Source organism: Dicentrarchus labrax, unplaced genomic scaffold, assembly GCF_905237075.1.
Source record: "Dicentrarchus labrax unplaced genomic scaffold, dlabrax2021, whole genome shotgun sequence".
NCBI classification, from domain to species: Eukaryota; Metazoa; Chordata; class Actinopteri; family Moronidae; genus Dicentrarchus; species Dicentrarchus labrax.
Window position 1 is genome coordinate 7,232,290 of NW_026136716.1, and position 18,810 is coordinate 7,251,099.

The 18,810-nt window shown below is 39.6% G+C and overlaps 1 protein-coding gene and 1 long non-coding RNA gene across 2 annotated transcripts in view; one reads left to right on the forward strand and one right to left on the reverse strand.

Moving 5' to 3' along the window:
- The window catches only part of LOC127378990 (uncharacterized), a 182,107-nt gene that overhangs the window by 100,458 nt on the left and 62,839 nt on the right, over positions 1 to 18,810 (reverse strand). The gene's annotated exons all lie outside the window — the stretch shown is intronic.
- The window catches only part of runx1 (RUNX family transcription factor 1), a 56,086-nt gene continuing 41,490 nt past the window's right edge, over positions 4,215 to 18,810 (forward strand). The window contains exons 1-2 of the mRNA XM_051428416.1: positions 4,215 to 4,640; positions 5,864 to 5,967. Coding sequence (XP_051284376.1) covers positions 5,910 to 5,967 — 58 coding nt within the window. The 5' untranslated portion in view covers positions 4,215 to 4,640; positions 5,864 to 5,909. The remainder of the gene's footprint in view (positions 4,641 to 5,863; positions 5,968 to 18,810) is intronic.

The following is an 18,810-nucleotide window of genomic DNA, read 5'->3' on the forward strand; positions in this document are numbered from 1 at the left end:
CACTTCTTAAAGATTGCCAAGAGTGCTGAAACATGTCTTGTCCAACATAGGGGCTGAAAAGGGTCAGCTGTTATCATACAGTTTGCTGAAATAAGTGGCTGCCAGATCTGGCCCATATGTGGGCTGTAATTCATTGTTGTATCTGGGCCGAGTGTAAGTGGGCTGTGGGCCATCAATGGGCCAGACCAATTTTCCTATGTGGGGAGCAGAGAAAAGTGACTGTTTTCAAATCTGGTGAAAAAAAAAAAAAACATGAAACTTATAAAGTGAAAATGTGTCCAATATAATATTCAGATTGTCCCATTTTGAAATAGACTTCATTACTGTTTGAGATTTCTTGTAGCTAGCCAGTGGCCAGGTATTTCTGCATTTGCTTTAGCCTTCAGTCATGGTATAGTGGCTGCTTGTTCCTGACAAACCAGAAATGTACAACATAATACATCATGCATCATGCATCGTACTCTTTAGTTTATGGCGCTCAGACCAGCCAACAGTCTCTGTCTCAGAGGACATGAGTGAGGACAGAAAAGCCAGTATTATGACTCAAAGTCTGCTCATGTAGGTAATTCAGTCCACTCTATGGTTGAATGGTAACCCATAAAGGAAGCTTGCCATTGGACAGCATCCATACTTTAAATCCACTTCTCTCTTTTTTTGGGTTTTGTTTGTTGATGAATTCAAAGGCCACTTCAACTGTTGTATTTTAGCAGCTGGTAGGAACACACACAGCGACTTGCCCACACACACACACACACACACACACACACACACACACGTGAGCAGGGTCTAGACATGATGGGGTTTGATGTCGTGGGAGCTCTGTGGGGTGTAGAGGAGGACGAGGAGGAGGAGGAATGGGAAAAAAAGTGGAAAAGGAGGAGGAGGAGAAACTGAAGAGTTAGGAGGAGACTAGACCTGCAGATACTAAAGAACAAACCAAACTCCTCCTCCTTTTTTTTTTTTTTTTTTTGCTTTCTTAATTTCTACATTTTTCAACCAGGTATTTAACCCTTACACCTGTCATACAGCCAGACAACCCACACTAGGATATACACGTTTTCTGCAGGTTTCAACCTTAACACCTTTTTAAAATCATTATGAATGCAAAAGACCCTATTTCATGGCACTCAACCCAGTAGTTGTCATTTCAGTCTGAACCAAAGCGGTGGGACAACGAACAGCAACAACCATCCATAAATTACTTCCATGGCTTAAATTACTACCACTCACAGGGACAATGAACAGAATTAAAAACATGCTTACTAGTATTGTAGTACAAGCTCTATCTTTTGTTTTATTCTTTGTTTCCTTTAAATCCAGGTAGATTAAACTTATTTTGCAAAAATAAAGTACTCCTAAAGGTCCAGTGTGTCATATTTAAGATGATCTATTGGCAGAAATTCATTATAATATTCACATATACATGATTTGTGTATAATCACCTGAAAATAAAAAATGTTGTGTTTTTATTACCTTAGAATGAGCCATGAGGGAGCGGTTTCTACTGAGGCCGCCATGTTGAACCTCCCAATGTTTCTGCAGTAGCACAGAACAGAAAAAACAAACACTAATTCTCGATAAGGCCCTTCACATCTTTGTAAGTTTTGCCACCGTAATTTCTCCTTCGCACTTGGTTGAGTGAAGGAGTTTCAGTTGCAATCTCACTACTACACAGCACTAAATCCTACACACTGGTGACGACATTACATAGTTGGTTAGGTCTCTGTATGAATCTGTTGACAATATTATAATCTTTCTTTTTCACATATATAGCTGTTTGAGCCCCCTGCGTTGGTGTCTGACCCCAGTGTGACCAAGGAAGTTGCAGCTGGAGGTCATGTTGTGTCTGAGAGGGGTCAGGGGTCAGCGGGTGAGGAGCCTCCCACTGAGTTCTCCCAGGACATACAGTAGGACATCTACTGGCTTGTTTCCCAACCCAGTCCTCAACTAACCTCTGTCCTGAAACACTTCAGTTGAGCTTAACTTTGGGACAAAATAAGGCTAAACAGTACAACAGATCTACCTGAACATGGTCGCTTCAAAAACACTTTTTCTTGTTTTTCTTGTTTTCCTTATTTTTGTGGTCTCATCTGTGTTTAACGCCTAATAGTGAGCGTGCAGGCTGTCTTTAAGACGATCAGATTTAGTTTGAGCGTCAGAAACTTAAGCTGCAGGGGTGGGGCAGCAGCTGTCCTTGCATTGTGTTTGTGTTGAGGTGGCAGAGGTGGAGCTGAGGAGGGCCAGAAGTGTGTCAGTGCAGGTGTTGGGGTGTAAGGAGGTGTGGATTTGAGGGTCAGGTTCCCTGTGGGCGTGTGTCTGTGTTTGCACTCCATCAACCCTCCACTCAAAGGGCTGATTACAGATACTTAACCAGCAGGTGTTTAATCTTTGATGCACACACACCAATACACCATGTATAATTCTTGCATGCTCCCTTACAGTATAGGGGGCTTTTAAATGGCAAAAACAATACACCACATTTATTTGACAGGGTTCTTTTTGGGACCTGTTGACCTTTGACTGGTCTCTTAGACTTTCTAACAAGGGGTGGCTTGCCTGTTGGGGCTGGCACCTCGTCTGCCGGGGCTGGGTCCTTGCTGCTGGGTTTGACTCTCTGCTGTGTGTCATTCCTCCTCTATCTCTCTCTCTTCCCTCTTTCCTGTCACTATAGTAATATCAGTCTTTTTAAACAGAGATTCGGACTGAGGGTCCCACTGTTCCCGATTGACCCGTTCAGTAATCCATCCACGGCCATACTGGAAGATTCAAATATGCAGGAGATGCTTTAGAAGGCTTGTATCTGCACAGCTCAAATAAACAGGAATACCATGTGATTTCTTTGACATTTTCAAGTAAAAAAATGATTATATATGTATATATTATTAAAAAATTATATTAATGACAGGGACACAGATGTCAACCAGCTTTTCCATCAAACTAGTCTTGAGACTCAGTAAACCATCTATTGACAACAATGCTGTTTTATGTGGGCCAAGTACAATTCACACAGTAGGCGATAGATGCATTCTGTCGCAACTGGTGGACGGCTATTGCCTTGGTAACAGTAACAAATCTCGTAACAGAAATGTCAGAGACAACAGACAATGTATAAAATGAATTGGTTAATGAATGTTATTAAAGCTAAAAGATTACATGTAAACTAACTTTGCTGTTGTGTTAATATGAGCTCAAGGGTGCACTTGCTTGCTTTTTGGTGCTTTCCACCACATCTCAGAGCAAGACCCTCACCCCACGCACTAGCTGAAACCTTTTTGCCCCTTAGAATTGCACAATAAAACTTTGAATATATATGTATATATTCTTTTAATCCTTAATCCTGCAACCCTGTTCTCCTAGCCTGGGAGCCTTTGCCTTTCTTTGTTTGCATGCTTTGCTTCCTGACTCATGCCTGTTTCTCAATGCTAAGTAACAATGATCGTTTATCTCAATCTGTTTGCTCTGCTTTTATGTCCCATGTCCATCATTACACCTTCAAAGAAATACTCCAGTAATTCAGTATCCCACTTCTTTAAAGTTAAAAGGACCCACAAGAGACAGATTTTCAAAAAGTAGTCAAAATATGCTGACTTTTAATGCCTGTAGTATGATTCAAGCTTTAAAGGTGTCTGATCCTACATTTCCCATAATTAAACTTGACAGTATGTTTTCTTTGAATCTCCCTTAATGCAGGCTATCTGTTCTGTATCTCCAAGCCTTAACCCAAGATGACCCTGATGACATCACTGTTACATCATCAGGCTCATTTTAATACAAGAGTTTTCATTGGTTGAGGTGAATAAATTAACCTGTAAAATCAATAGAAGTCATTGTTATATGCATGCATCCCAAAAAATAGATAAATAAAAAGCAGCGTAGTACTGATCAGTTCTACTGATAATGGATGGACTTCACTTCATGCTCACACACACACACACACACACACACACACACACACACACACACACACTAGTGGTCAAAGCGCTCTAACAGTCTGACCTGCAGTGAGGCTTGGTGAAGTAGAGGTGACTCACTCTCTCTCTCTCTCTAACCCTCTGCTTCACACAAACCACAAATGCACATATGGGCTCAAAAACACACACCACAACGCCCTCTCCCTCCGTTGCGCTCGCTCTAACCACAGCTACTTCCTTGATGCAAACTGTTGGCTGAGGGGGGCAGGTGGTTAGTACATACACACACACACACACACACACACACACACACACACACACACACACACGCATACTCCAAAGCCACAATGCCAGATTAATAGAAACCAAACCTAGGTGGCTTGTGATATCGTCAGAAAGACAATCTCTCTTCGCTGATACTGAATGTTGAGGAAAGAGTCAACTCTGAAGACAAAAAGTCATCAGCAAGGGGATACATACCAAAACCAGAGAGAGAGGGAGTCATAAAGAGCGTTGAGAGATGAAGGAAGATGTGTATGGCGACAGAGAGAAAGAGCGGAAGCAGAAAAGAGCTGTAAGCAAATGAAGAGTCAGAAAAAGATATCACAACTAGTGAAAGGTTCAAAGAGTTTTGTGGATTATTTTGCATTGCGAGTCACTGGTCAACTGGAAAAACCACAAGGAGATTTTTCAACCACCTCTGCCCAGGACCGGGACCCCTCGGCTGGGGTAAGAATACCACAACCACAGCCTCTTCACCTCCACTATTTATGCTGTTTAATGAGCCTTCTTTTATTGCTGCAACATACTTTACTACAGAATTTGAGTATACTGCACACGTATATCAACTTTTACATTAAAGAATAAAAGTTGCATTAGTGCAAATGTTATCTGTATTCACTTGTGATTCATTTATAAACATTAAATTCATTTAGATTTCCTGGTGAGCTCGCCGTAACCAAATGACACCATGGTGGAAGTGATGCATAATCTTATTTTTGCATCACCCATTCATTCCCTCCTGCCATTCTCAAAAAGTATTCATTTAGGCAGGAAAAACAGCACCATCTGCCTCCTTTGTGCCATCATTTCTGCAGTTTTCCCCTCAAAATGTATTAGTATGCACACCGAGGTGAGCTGTGAGCAACTGCAACCATTCAAGTCGAACTGAAATTTCATGTTTTCTGTAAGGAAATAACGATTCTGCACATTTTGCAAATGTTTCTATTTTTTAAAAAAGTATAAAATCATTTATTGACAAACTTGGAAACAGCACCTAGGTTTAATGCCTTCCCATGTTAGCGGTTGACTGACATCAGAGCCAGCCCAGTGTTGCTAGGAGACGCGTTGACAATTTCTATGTTGCGCTATTGACTAGAGAATGTTGTAGCCCTGGACACTGACATCAAACCCACGTAATTATGAACCATGCATTCATGTATTGCTATTTAAGATGAAAAAATATTTATAATATAAAATATATAGTTTGGTTTTCCCTCTGACGTCCTCCAGCAGCTCCACTTACTCCTAATGTAGCTTCCACTAGTGTGAAGCTTATGGTCATTTAAATGTTACACCTCAAATTCAGTCACTCAAACAAAACATTACAGCATACTATTTTTGCATTAGCCGATCACACCTAAACTATTTAACAACCTATAACGTGCACTTCCCGGTCACGGAAACGTTCAAATCCGCTGCCTCAACAAACACAGACAAACCAACATGTTAGAGTTGTAAAAAATGATCTGTGTGTTAGTCTAATCCATGCTTATTAATAGAGGAATCAGTGATGAGTTACATACACTATCTACATTCCTTCACACAAACACACACCACAGTTCCACATATGTGGTTTGTGGTTAAGAGATCGGCTATAAATGTTGATGTTTCAGCTTGATAGAAGGTCTCCTGTTGACCTCTCATTGTCTGTTTTTTTTATTCATGCACAGATAAAGAAGGCGGAGAGGAAGAAAAAATCCAAAGAATAATCATTTCATGGCATCCAACAGTATCTTTGAGTCACTGTCGTCCTATCAGTCAGCTTTTACACGAGGTAAGTGTGGTTTTTTTGGTACATGTGAGTGCGTATTCATGTGCACATGCACTGCTTAACTACTCTGTTGTGTGTTTCTGTTGATGTTTATTGGTCGCCAAAGATCCCTTTAAATGTCCAGTGTGTAACATTTAGGAGGATCTATTGGCAGAAATTGAATATAATATTCATAGGTAAGTTTTCACTAGTAATCACCTGAAAAGGAGAATCGTTGTGTTTTTGTTACCTTAGATTGAGTCGTTTTCATCTACAGAGGGAGTGAGTCCGCCATGTTGAACCACCATGTTTCTACAGTAGCCCAGAACAGACAAACCACACTGGCATTACATGTAACATTACATGTAGGCGCTGTAACAATTAGCTGCTAGCCTAAAACAAAAATCTATTATGCTGCTTTCAGTGAAAGATTCTAGTGTTCAATTAGGGGCTAAATTCCATTTTTATGCACTATTTAATGCTTTAAATCACTGTGATTCTCTTGCCTCTCTCTCAGTATTAATTACAGCTACAAACACTGCTGTTACTCAGCTTATTGATTTTACATGCAAGCTCCATGTTCCTGCTGTCGGATCTGCTCTGCAAGTAGTTTTAAGTTCTATTAAAATGGAAGAATTAAAAAAGGGTCATTATACAAAGCCAGAGACTGTAAACACATTGAAAGATTACTTTATATTACCCCAAGGGGAATAGAGTTTGAGGTGTGGGCACAAAACTGAACATACACAATAAAAACATTATACACAGTAAAACAAACACTCATTACGAGCAGTATGCCGTGCACAACAGCACACAGCACCAACCTGCAAGTTACAAGTACATGCTAGATTTTTATATAGGACACTGATGTTGCCATAGGTGCAAAATACTTGATAGCAAAGACACATAACTATATAATGCTATAATATTTAACCTCAGATATAGTCTTTCTATGGATACTAAGAGTTTTGCAAAATGTTGTCAGAAGTGTGTCTAGCAGCTTATGCATGTGTGATATAGAGTCATATATAGTGAGTGGCTAGCCTAAAGACATTGTAGTGAAGCTCATTGAACCAGTGGTGCTTTCTTGCTTATCCCACTGATAATATTAGAAATTTGGCGGGTTTTGGCCATTGTATTAAATGGACTGTTGTAATATTAGCAACAGGTCAGATTTATATTCAGTCCAAAGACTGTTTTCATATACAGTAAGTAACTCTAGTTGCTCCATACAGCCACGTTTTTGTACTTTCTCCCTCCGCTAACTTTAGTACAAGCCTGTGCAGTAGCAACAGTGCAGTTGGAGGTTCAGGTATCTTGAGGGACAATCCTAAAGTAACATCCCAGCTAACAGGGAGGATGATAGGAGGGAGGAGAGTGAGGAATGTAGCAGGCATTCCTTCCTGCTGCATCAACCAGCAGCTGTGTGAATGACTATACATGTCTGCCTCATTTTCCCACCACTGGCTGTCTCTGTGTTAAAAGACTGGAGGTATGGTCCACACATTTTCATCATTAGTCACCTGTTTTGACAGTTTGCCTGCACTAAAAACTGCAAAACAAACATTAAACCAATCTTTTTTAAGCTTTTAGTTGTGTGTTATGTAGTAAAAGGATGGATCCTCCACACCTGGGACACTTCCTCTCAACTACTACTATACTACAATACCTGAACATTACTCACATATAATCATGGGCAGTAATCTGGACAGTCAAGTTCTTCCATACCAATAATATTATATTATATGCTGTTGCATATATTCTCTTTGCAAAACCAGGAAAAAAGTTCACGTGTAATCTTAGTTCTCACTAAGGGGGCCTTGGTTTTATTTTCGCTGGGCAAGGGTTGTAAGTCTCAAACCGAGTATTTTTGTTTGCTTTCTTGTATCCCAAAGAAGAGTTTTTGTTTAGTTAAGAACTCGTTCATTCAGCACTGACTGTATTATACACTGTGGTGGACCAGAGCATGTGAGCTCAGTGAGCTGGGAGCGTGAGTGGGAAGATTTTCGGATGACGCCATATGTCCAGTTCCAGTTGTGCTCCGGTATGCGTATTTCTACCTCTGGTAACCACTGTACATGTCACCAGGATCATTTCCATGTTTCCATTCATTGTTCACGAGCCTAGCTGTTTATATCAGAAGTGCCTTTCTTCGCACCACTCATCAAGTGGTTGTGCTCCTCTGCTCCTTTTTAGTCAAACGTACAGCTGATCTTTATAATGACCTCATGAATTATGTGTTCATGGATAAGCGGAGTGTGGCTTCTTCTGCAACAGTGAGTTAAAAGGACCATCTTGCGCTGACAGAGACGTGCTCTCTCTCCTGGTGCTTGTGCCTGATCTGTGTGTCCCTGGGGTGACACATACAGCTGTTTCATACAGCTTAAACAGAGAGCGAGCGGTGAGCAATTTTAGTGGAGCGGTGTGAAATCTGAGTTGAGGGCGGAGTGGCCCAGAGCCGCTTTGAACGGGCAAGCTGAGGGAACCACAGTGTATTATACAGCTCCACTCCATTCACATGCTCTGTGATGGGCTTCAAGTTCTTGTGTTTTGTGGTGAGAGGGGGAGAAAAAGGTGTTGTGTATTTTGACAAGCAGCCCTAATATCATTTTCTGCCAGTGTTAGTTAGTTACCGTTAGCACATTTACCAAGACCTCAAGTCAACTCTTCACACATATGGAGCAAAGCCTGCGAGCTAGTTCAGGCAGTCAACTTGAGCTGCGCTGCTATACACACAACATGCCTCACTCCATAATCACTAACCAAGCACACCCTTCCAATCCGGCGGTCTATTTAAACTGCACAATTTCCCAGCTCTCCCTCTGCTCTGTCAATGCTGCTGTTGCCCTGCATCCGTATTGCTGCTGCTGCGCTGTAAGCCCCTCCACCACCCCAGCATCCACCTGTAGGCTCCGGCTAGGGGTTTAAGGTATTTGCTCATCACTCCCCAATATCTCTATGTAAACATATCTGCGGGGAATGATGAGGTTGGAGCCTAGACGCCAAAATCTAAATATGCTATACTGCTGTAATAAACATTTCAAATGTGAGTTGTCTGACTGAACTAAATTTAAGTGACCCCTCATGCCCTGTCACACCATACACTAAATGGTTGCATTATTACAGCAGAAGTAGACATTATTAAAACACCACACCACAAGAGGAGGATTTATCTTGAAATTCTTCTTTGAGGAATTTCAGCTGTTGAGTTTATTTTAATAGAATCACCTTAGTGTTAAATATTGGAAAACAGTTCCGGAAACCTGATGTTGCACATCTCTAGCGGAAATTCTCAAGAGCTCTGTGTGTGTTTCCTGTTAAATCTTGGTGCAGCACTTTCAAAAGAAAAGGCATTTGTTCTTGACTACATTCTCACTTCTGACATCATTGACAGCATTTGCACAGACTCTGCCTATTTTAAGTTGCACTAGGCAGCATCAACACAAGCACCCATAAGAATGTATGTTTCTGCTAGAAAACATTATATGACATCTGTTCAATGCAAAAGTACAAACTATTGGACAGTGTTGTTGTTTATTAAAGCAAACTGGAAACTCATTAAGCAGAGTGTAGTTTGCAAAAATAAAAAATTGATAAACAAAAAATGGCCAATAGAACATTTTTAAATGCAAATACAAAAGTGGGGAAAGTGGTAGGACTAACCCTGAATTGGCTTTAAGGTCTGCTGCATGTTTAAAGATGTCATCTGAAATAAGCTTCCTACGTATATATTTTCAGTAGTTCCTGTAAGAAGCAGAACTAACTCTCCAACTCTGTTGTAACATCAGAGGTCATTAAGCATTCTACTTAGGATTTACCTAACAGCCCTTTCACTGTTGTTTGTAGCTGACAGTAACTCACACAATGGCTTTAAGTTCAATGGTAGCAGCTCTGGTGTGTTGCATTATGCTGTCTTTAGTTGTGGTTGAAGACTGTTGGAATGTGTCTTCGGCATACAGATTCATGTGTGGTCCCTGTTGTATTTGGTGTTCAAGAAGTTATCAGCCTAACAGGTTCATAGCAGTTTTTAAATAGTTAACAAAACAGTAGAGCTAAAACCTTGTGGTCGGTTGGGCGACAATCTCTGTTGTTATTTTAATAAAGAGAAAAGCGCTTCTCAATCAGTTATTTTCAGGGGTGGGAGGAACATATGCCGACCCCTGATGTATGCTGGTAGATGCTATATTGTTAGAAATAACATTTGATCATGTATGAAAATAAAATTCTAATTAATTTTACTCAACAATTGAGGTTCTGTTTTAATAATCATATGGTTTGATAGACAATAAAACACCCTCTGCCTCAGAGGACAATAGAGCTGAGTGGATAAAGTTATACTTTAAAGTTATAAAGTTACTCCATACATACTGTATGGAGTAACGATTTGCTTATTTTAGCCTGCCTATAAGCCATATATGCATGTGTTGCTGCTGTATGTACATTTACCTGATAGACATATCCTGAAGGTAACAATATTGCTGCATTTGAACTAATTGGTCGAAGAGTTGGTAGAATTTCAGTCGACCAAGATTTTTTTTAATTTTCTTTATGACACAGTCACATTATGGGGACTCACCTCCTATTTGGGGATGTGAGACATTTTTGTTTTAGTTATCGTTAAGGTTAGGGTAAGTGTCTAGGAAATGAATGTACACCAAAGCAATGTTCTTCGAAGTGACAAAAAGAAGTGTGTGTGCGTGCAAGACATTGTGAGCCTATCTTGCTCAGCCGTGCTGTAACTGCTTGTGTCCCACATGTTCCAAGACATCAGATCACGTGTTTCCCGCCTCTGTGCTGTGGTTACATGGTTGCAATGAAGTGTATGTGTGTGCGAGTGTGTATCAGTGACACAGGATGCTTGCATACAAAAAGTTTATTTTCTCCTGTCAGTCACTGGGATCGGCCCAATATAACCACAGTTGTCACAACAGATTTTGTGGGTTTGGGATCTAACCTCAGGCCTGCTGAAAACTTGCTTAATGAATGAGTCGCTCCATAAAGAAAACACAGTTTCTCCTCATTGAACTCATTCAATTGATCAAACCACAGCATCTAGGATTTTTACAAGTATAAGTTGATCAGATCAAATGTGGTTAACCCATCAGTGGTTAAGAATCAATGTGACTCATCTCCATCTCCTGTAATCTTATTGGTTGCTGGTGAGCAGTTATGTTATCAGATAATTCTCTTCCAATCGTCCTGTTTAAAACATAAAATCTATCGAACACACATTGCTGTTTTATATCCATTTACATGTACACACACACGTATATACGTGTGCATGTGTCTGTTGGTCTGTCCTCACACACTCTGCTGCTTTATCAGTTCAATGAGTGTGTGTGTGTGTGTGTGTCTGCAGTTACTGTAGTTGTTCCCTTGTTGAGATTATCTGCTCTGACTTATCTGAGCTTCAGTTTATCTGAGGCAGAGAGCACAACATAACACACTTTACTGTTTTTTAACTGATGTGTCTTTTTTGGACTGTTTGTACATGTTGAGTTCTGTTCTTACCCAAGCAGTGGTGCCTTTAATGACCCCCCAACCAATTAAACTCCATGGCAGACAAGTTTAGGTGTCATATACTGATGCAAAGTGACACTCTTATCTCCTATCGCCTTCATGTTCAGCTGTATCAAAATATGCCTTGGGGACAGTGTGGTGCAGTCGTGTGCTCATCCACAAAACCTCTGTGGAACAAGTTCTGGATTTGAAAATCAGTAACAATACAGAGGAAAGCCAAATAGCAGCCAACACTGGTCTTCTTGAGGAACATACCCACGTTAAGAAATGAGAGATGCATTGAAATAAATTACCACCAGATTCATAATCACATATTAAGCCAAAATATCTGTGATAATGGATAAAGGGACTGATTACTGATAAAGTATCTGCAAAACAAGTTTCAAATAGTCTTTTCCTTAAGATGCACTTCATTCATCCATCCTTTACTTAAGTATAAAAAATATTAACCTCCACATGCTGCACTATGTAAACCACACACTAGCGCCTGCAGTGACACTGAACATTGTCAATATATACAACTAATGCTAAAGTTTTGAGAGCCAAATAGAGTGTGTTCTTTTTTTGTTCTACAAACACTACACAACACAATAGTACTTCTGAAAGTATACTATGGATGCAAATAAAAAAAATAATTGCAGCTCCTCCTTCCTCCCACACGGTCCCACAGCTTCTTAAAATGCTCTTGATCTTCCAACAGTGGGAGGAGGTTTTAACAACAACTTTTCACAAACACTGTGCAAGCTAAAGAACGTTTTCATCATTTATCCTTAAAATGGTTTCAGAAGTCAGATCCCAGCAGCTAAAGTCACAAACACAACTGCAGGCAGATTTAGACTTGTTTATGACCTCTGATTAAGGGTATAAGATAAAAAAAAAGGACTAAATGAATGAATCCAATCAAGTAGATGAAAATCAGGGGAAATGAGAGACTGACTTGCTCTGAATCTGTCGTTCTAAACCTGATCTGATCTGGTCTGGACTGAGAATCAAAGCTCCAGACTGAGTCTCTTTATGGCTGTAAACACACCCCTGGGCAGATAAGATAATTAGGCGGAAGTCTGATACCAAAAATAAGTGATTTTAAAAATAATATCCGTTATTACTGCTGAAATGTAATAATATGCCTGTAATGTGTGACATGAATCTTTTCCTGTTTCTCTATCAATTTGATGTATGCCTATTAAACTTTTATTTATGATTTTCTAAGAGCAAACTTTCCCTTTCAGGAGACCCCATTTCTTTTACTTTCCTCCTCCCTCTCTGTCCTCCATCCTTTCCCGCTCCATATATCTGAGATGTTTGGCTGAAAACGAGAGCCACTACAAGTTGTTTTTGTGTATTTCCATCACCCATTTGTTGAATTTTGCATTGTTCTCTTCCCTCCATTCATATATCAAACTGGTTTGAAGTTTGTTTTGCTGCTTGTCTGTCTGTCTCTTTCTTTAATTTACGCCTCTTGTCACATCTGAACCCATCGTGTTGCACGCCTCATCAGGCACTTTCCACTTGACGACTTTCTCGGCCACATCGTATTTGCCTGTCCGTGGCTGATTCTGGTTATCTGGAGCCTCCACCTGCTGTGTGTGTGTGTGTGTGTGTGAGTGTCACAGAGACAGACAGAGAGTGTGTTATCAGGAGGCGGCAAAGAGTAACAGAGGAAACTCTGCTTCAGGCTGATTTTAAAAGAGGTGATGCTGACACTGTGTGTAGCCACATCCAGACATGTTCACAAAGCACTCATGTATTCTCACACTAATATATGAGCTTTCTCACATTCATAACTTACCACAATGTCAAAGCACTCTTGTGCTTTCTTAAGTGAATAAGGAGCTAACAGTGTTAGGAGGTCACCTTCAGGGCAGCAGTACAGTCACATATCGGACTTTTTAAATACTCTCCTCTGGTCTCTACTGTGTGCTCAAACTCTGGATTTATAGATATAATCAAGATTGACTTTACGGCTGCAACTAGTGAATATTTTTATTATTGATTTTCTGTTTGATCAATTAACTGTTTAGGCTATAAAATGTCTGTGAAAAGTGAAAAACGCCCATCAAGAATTACCAAGGTGATGTTTATTTTTACAATATTATCAAACTGAGAAAGGTAGCAAATCTTCACTTTAGTTGAGACATTTTATCAGCAAATATTATGTTAATTGTTAATGACTTCAACAATTACTCCAGTGTCAGTGTTGCGGATAATTGTAGCCTAATTTAATTAAATGTTCTTTTTTTCCATATAATCTTTTTCCCGGTGAACACTCTTTCAGGAAGTTTGGATAAAATTAACATGAAACCCATCAAAATATATGCAAATATATTGCACATGCACATACATATGTGTGTCTATGCACACATATGAATACACATGCATGTACACACACATGTATGCCCAAAAAATGATAGAAATAGTAAATTAGAAAAACTAATGAAATAGCGAAGAAAATAATTGAATCAATAATGTAATAATAGCTAGTTATTTAATTTTGTTAGCATAATTTGATTTATATTTTGATTAGCTGATTACCTTTCTGATCTGATCAGTACAGTAATGAAACTGGTATTCATGTCTGACTTTGAGTTTTAGTGTCACTAAGATTAATATTGTGTCTTTTTCTTTTATAATAAGTAATATTTTGATGAATAACAGTTTCTCATACTGTACTCAGTATCTCCAAATTTAATTATTTGTTTTATACTGATACTGATAGCATGCCCTCTACTTAGTACGGGAGTTTACATTTAAAATAGAGATATTTTTATAAAATGCAGTTTATTATTAAAGATAAAACCACAAAAACTGAACTTGCTTTTAAGTCAATGAAACAATCGTAATAACGCTGTGTAATGTGATTGCAAAGTATTAAAAGTATACCAATGTATACTGAATGTTATTTCAGTGCAGTGCAGGCTATTCATGTCATGTTGCACTTTTTTTTCATAGAAGGAAAAGAAAAGATAAGACAGACCTCCGCTCCACTTTAGCTCCAGACATGACACAACACAGTTGAAGAGTGATTAATAAGAAAATACACAAAAAATAAAATAGAAAAATTGAAGCTCTAAAAGAAATAGAAAGACACCTTTTACATATATAGATACGTTTGATGGCTCATTGCGCTGATCATTGAATACATACATGATACATGATCACTGTAGTATATGTGTAATCTTAACATTACTGTAAAGTATATTTATGATTTGTAGTAAATTACATGATGGACAGTTAAATGAACAATTACTCCTTTTATTATCAGCAGCCTTTAATAAAGTGAAGGAATCTGTGCCAGAGACAGTTTTACATCAATATCTGCTCAGGCACATACCGTGTGGTAATATAAGATTTGCAGTGTCTTATGCTGTGTGCTATAAATTATTAAGGGGGTATTACTGTGACTGTGACTACAGCTGCAGTAGCGTGTACTAATTTGAGAACTCCAAAATGAGTGTCTGGTTCATTTGATCATCTAATTTCATTCTTCAAGATCACTGTCATGGCTGTCGACGAGGATCCTGGTCTTCTGACCACTCAAAACTGCTTACACAGTCTACCCATTCACCCACATTCATACAGTGATGGCAAAGGGGAACACGCGCTATCTAATCAGACATTACAGACAGCAGCACTAACTGTATAACTGCATTTTAGTCAGGAATATTAGAGTTTTTTTAATAAAATGACATCTAGATGATGACCACACATGCTTTTGTGCAGTTACAGTGTAACATGGACAAAACATGTTGAAATGTTCCTTTAAAGACAGTGCAGTTGACTCAATCGTGTTTAACTAACAGAGGCTGTTTCACTGTTTCAAACTGTCTGTTGGCTGTGTGTGTGTGTGTGTGTGTGTGTGTGTGTGTGTGTGTGTGTGTGTGTGTGTGTGTGTGTGTGTGTGTGTGAGTTGTAACAGACAGAGGAGATAGTGAGGGAAGAAGGAAGCGAGGAGGATGTGTGTGACAGAGCGACCGTTAGAAAGACAAGGCCTTGCATTCAACACACACACGCACACCAACAACAGAGCAACAACAATACTGTTGCTGTTAAGGAAGAAAACATATTGTTTATGTATTGTGTTCATAATGTAATATGAGAAAGCTGATTTCCAATGGAAATATTTGTCTTAGTACAATTTGAATGTGGACATATAAATAAATTACTGTTTAAAACCAGACAAAGAGACGATCAGTGTGTGTCTACGGCATCTAGTTTTGCATTGACTGTATTTTGGTTAGCCATGCTGGTGAACCACACACACCAACTCTGTCTGTCCCATGCAGACATACGCTTACCACAGCCACAAACTAAGCAGAGTTTTGCAATAAATAACCACAAGAGAGGACTAACTGGACTTCAGCTGTGTGTGTGTGTGTGTGTGTGTGTGTGTGTGTGTGTGTGTGTGTGTGTGTGTGTGTGTTTGCCCCTCCTGCATGAAAAGAAAAACAAGTTGGAGCAAAACAGCAGCGTGAGAAGAGAAACGGAAATCGTTATTTTAGCAGTCAAGTAACAGGAAGAAGGGAGGAGGAGCTAACATGAAAGAAGAGAAGAAAAAAAAGGAGGTGAGAAAAGGAGAAAAGGAAAGGAGAGGAGTGAATGAGATGAGAGAAGAAGGGGCTGAGATAGGAGTAGGAGTAGGAGTTTCGCTTTTGAGTACATTTTGTAAAAAGAATACTTACAGTACTTTCTGTTTGAATCTTCCGTCACTGCCGGTCGTATATTTGGATTGGGCATCTTTTAAAAACAAAAAGGATTCATTCATGTTGAGTGTGAGTCTTTTTTTTCTCCACACACTAGTGTGTCATGAATGCAACAGTAAAATCCTGTCTGCACAGGACGCCCTCAGCCATATCTTGCTCCTAACAGGCTGAACTTTATGCAGCCTCCAATCACTGAAATGAAAACTGGTTTATGGAGTACTGTTTTGAAGCCTCGAGTTTGGCATTATGGTCGTCACCATGATGTTTTTTTTGAACTTGGTAACTACGCCCTAAAGCATACCCTACTTTATTGCCGATTTTATTCTAAATTGGACCATAATTTACAAAAGTATCTAGTGACTAGTGATTGAGACCATATTTGAGTGAGAAGTAGGTCATTTTACCATAAGACTCTTTACAGTACATTCCCTTGTGCTGCCGTGCCAATTTGAATTTCCCCTACAGGGGATCACTAAAGGAACATCTTATCTTATCTTATCGTACCATCAGCGTCTTTGTGTAGCCAATGGAGCTGCTGCGTGCTGGCCATAGAATCCATACACTTCCATGTCAGCTTCACTTCACAGACCCGGAAGCTCTGTCCACTAATTATACACTGTCAGTGAGAATGACCAACAACATGTCAAGGCATTAGTCAATTCAAACTAAGTCTTTGGTCTCATACCAAAGTTGGATTCAGTAAATGCCCATCCCACCTCGATCCACATACCCTTATTTTCTAATTCTCTACTTACTTGCAGTGGATGCAAATCGTGAGGGGTTTAATCGTCCAATATGAACATAATATCTTGGGGTAATGGTCTGAAATATGTGTATTTCATTACAAATTATACTATAAACCCAAAAGTGTAAATTAAGTAAGCAATCTATTCTGCTCTACTAAAATGAAAAGAGTACAATGCTGTATGAGGGTACTTCAGTGCTGCCATTTGATTCCCACATTTGCTTTCAAGAACATAGAAATGTGTTTTCCAGCATGCTGCGGATGTTGGGAAGTCAGTGAGAATGAAATGGAAAAAGGGATAGATGAAAGAGGGGAAGGAAGGACTTATGAGAAATTAGTAGTGTTGTTTTACCAGAAACTCCTCCTTCTCCTCCCTTCAGTTTACTGTGTAGGACAACTATTTCCCAACTGGTCACTGTGATCACGCTGCAGGGAAGAGTTGACATGTCATTTACATTAACATTTTCCTCCTCCAGTCATCAGCTGGTCCAACTGTGGTCAGTGTTAGAAAACATATTTCTGTCTATTGTCACACATTTCTACAAGCAGCTCTTTCTTTTCTCTGTGGTTTTGAGATAAGTGGAAACCAAACTGTGATTGAAAAGCAATTTCATGCTCAATTTGGATGTTTTTAGACAGTTTATCTGACTGCACTGCCAGATAAGTGCTTTGAACGTACAGTATGTAATTTCTGTCGCAAGGGGGTCTCTCACATCAAAACAATGAGGAAAGTTTGGTGACGTTCAGTCTCGTGGGAGTTGTCTTCACCACCTTTGTCGTCGCTGCAGTCAGCTTCTCCCAGTGAGTATTCCTCCAGCGTTCCAGAGGTTTTTACTGTGAGCCGAGTTATCCGCAGTGGTCTCCTCCTCTCCAAAACAAACAGAACTGGTGAATAAATGTTAAAAACACTGAATAAAGGAGTTCCACCTGACCCAGAATCTGAAAGTGAATTGATTTAAGATACAGATTGTTATCTTTAGCTTCCTCCAAACATCAGTGGCGAACATTACACAATTTTAAGCATCTTGGGAGACGTGGTTCCTCTCACCCTACGTTTGTACGCTTTGACTTTTTAGTAAGTAAAAGGTAATTTTCTAACAATGTCTACTTTTGACTTTTTTTTTTAATTTGCAAAGGCAAGATCATTAGAATCAAAGTGTTCATCCTCTGGGGGAGCATGAATATCCTCAGCAAATTACCAGTAGCTATTGCTGTGTATGTGTTTTATACAAGACATTTTATTTTCATGCTTGTCTCTTTATTGGAGGGAATTTTCCATTCCTACTAAAGGCTGCGTGAATAAATACAGTTGGAAAACAGATTTAAAAAATGATCAACACAACTTTTCCTTTGCGCTGCCATCTGAAAGCATGTGTGTGCGTAGGTGTGTGTTACCTCCTGCTGCCATGCTATTACAGTCAGTCATGTTTTATACCTCAGTCTGAGCTGTCTGCTACAATCATTATGATTCAGCGCTTTGGAGCCACACACACTCATCTGTGATTATGTTTAGTCAGTTAATCATGATGATAGACACCGATTAAGAGGGCTGTATGGACTCAATGGCTCTCTTTCATTCTTTCTTTTGGCCTTGTTCTCTCTCTCACTTTCTCTCTCTCTCTCACTTTCTCTCTCTCTCTCTCTCTCTCTCTCTCTCTCTCTCTCTCTCTCTCTCTCTCTCTCTCTCTCTCTCCCTCCCCCTCTTTGTGTGTGTGTTTGTGCATGTGTGTTTTGGGTCATTTGTCCAGCTGTGATCTCTGGCTCTTATTTTGAAGCCTGGGAATAAGCACAGAGTTCCTTCTTTGGATTCATCTTGTATCTCTCTGACTTTTTCTCCTTTACTCCACACACACACACACACACACCACACACACACACACACACAAACACAAACACTGATAC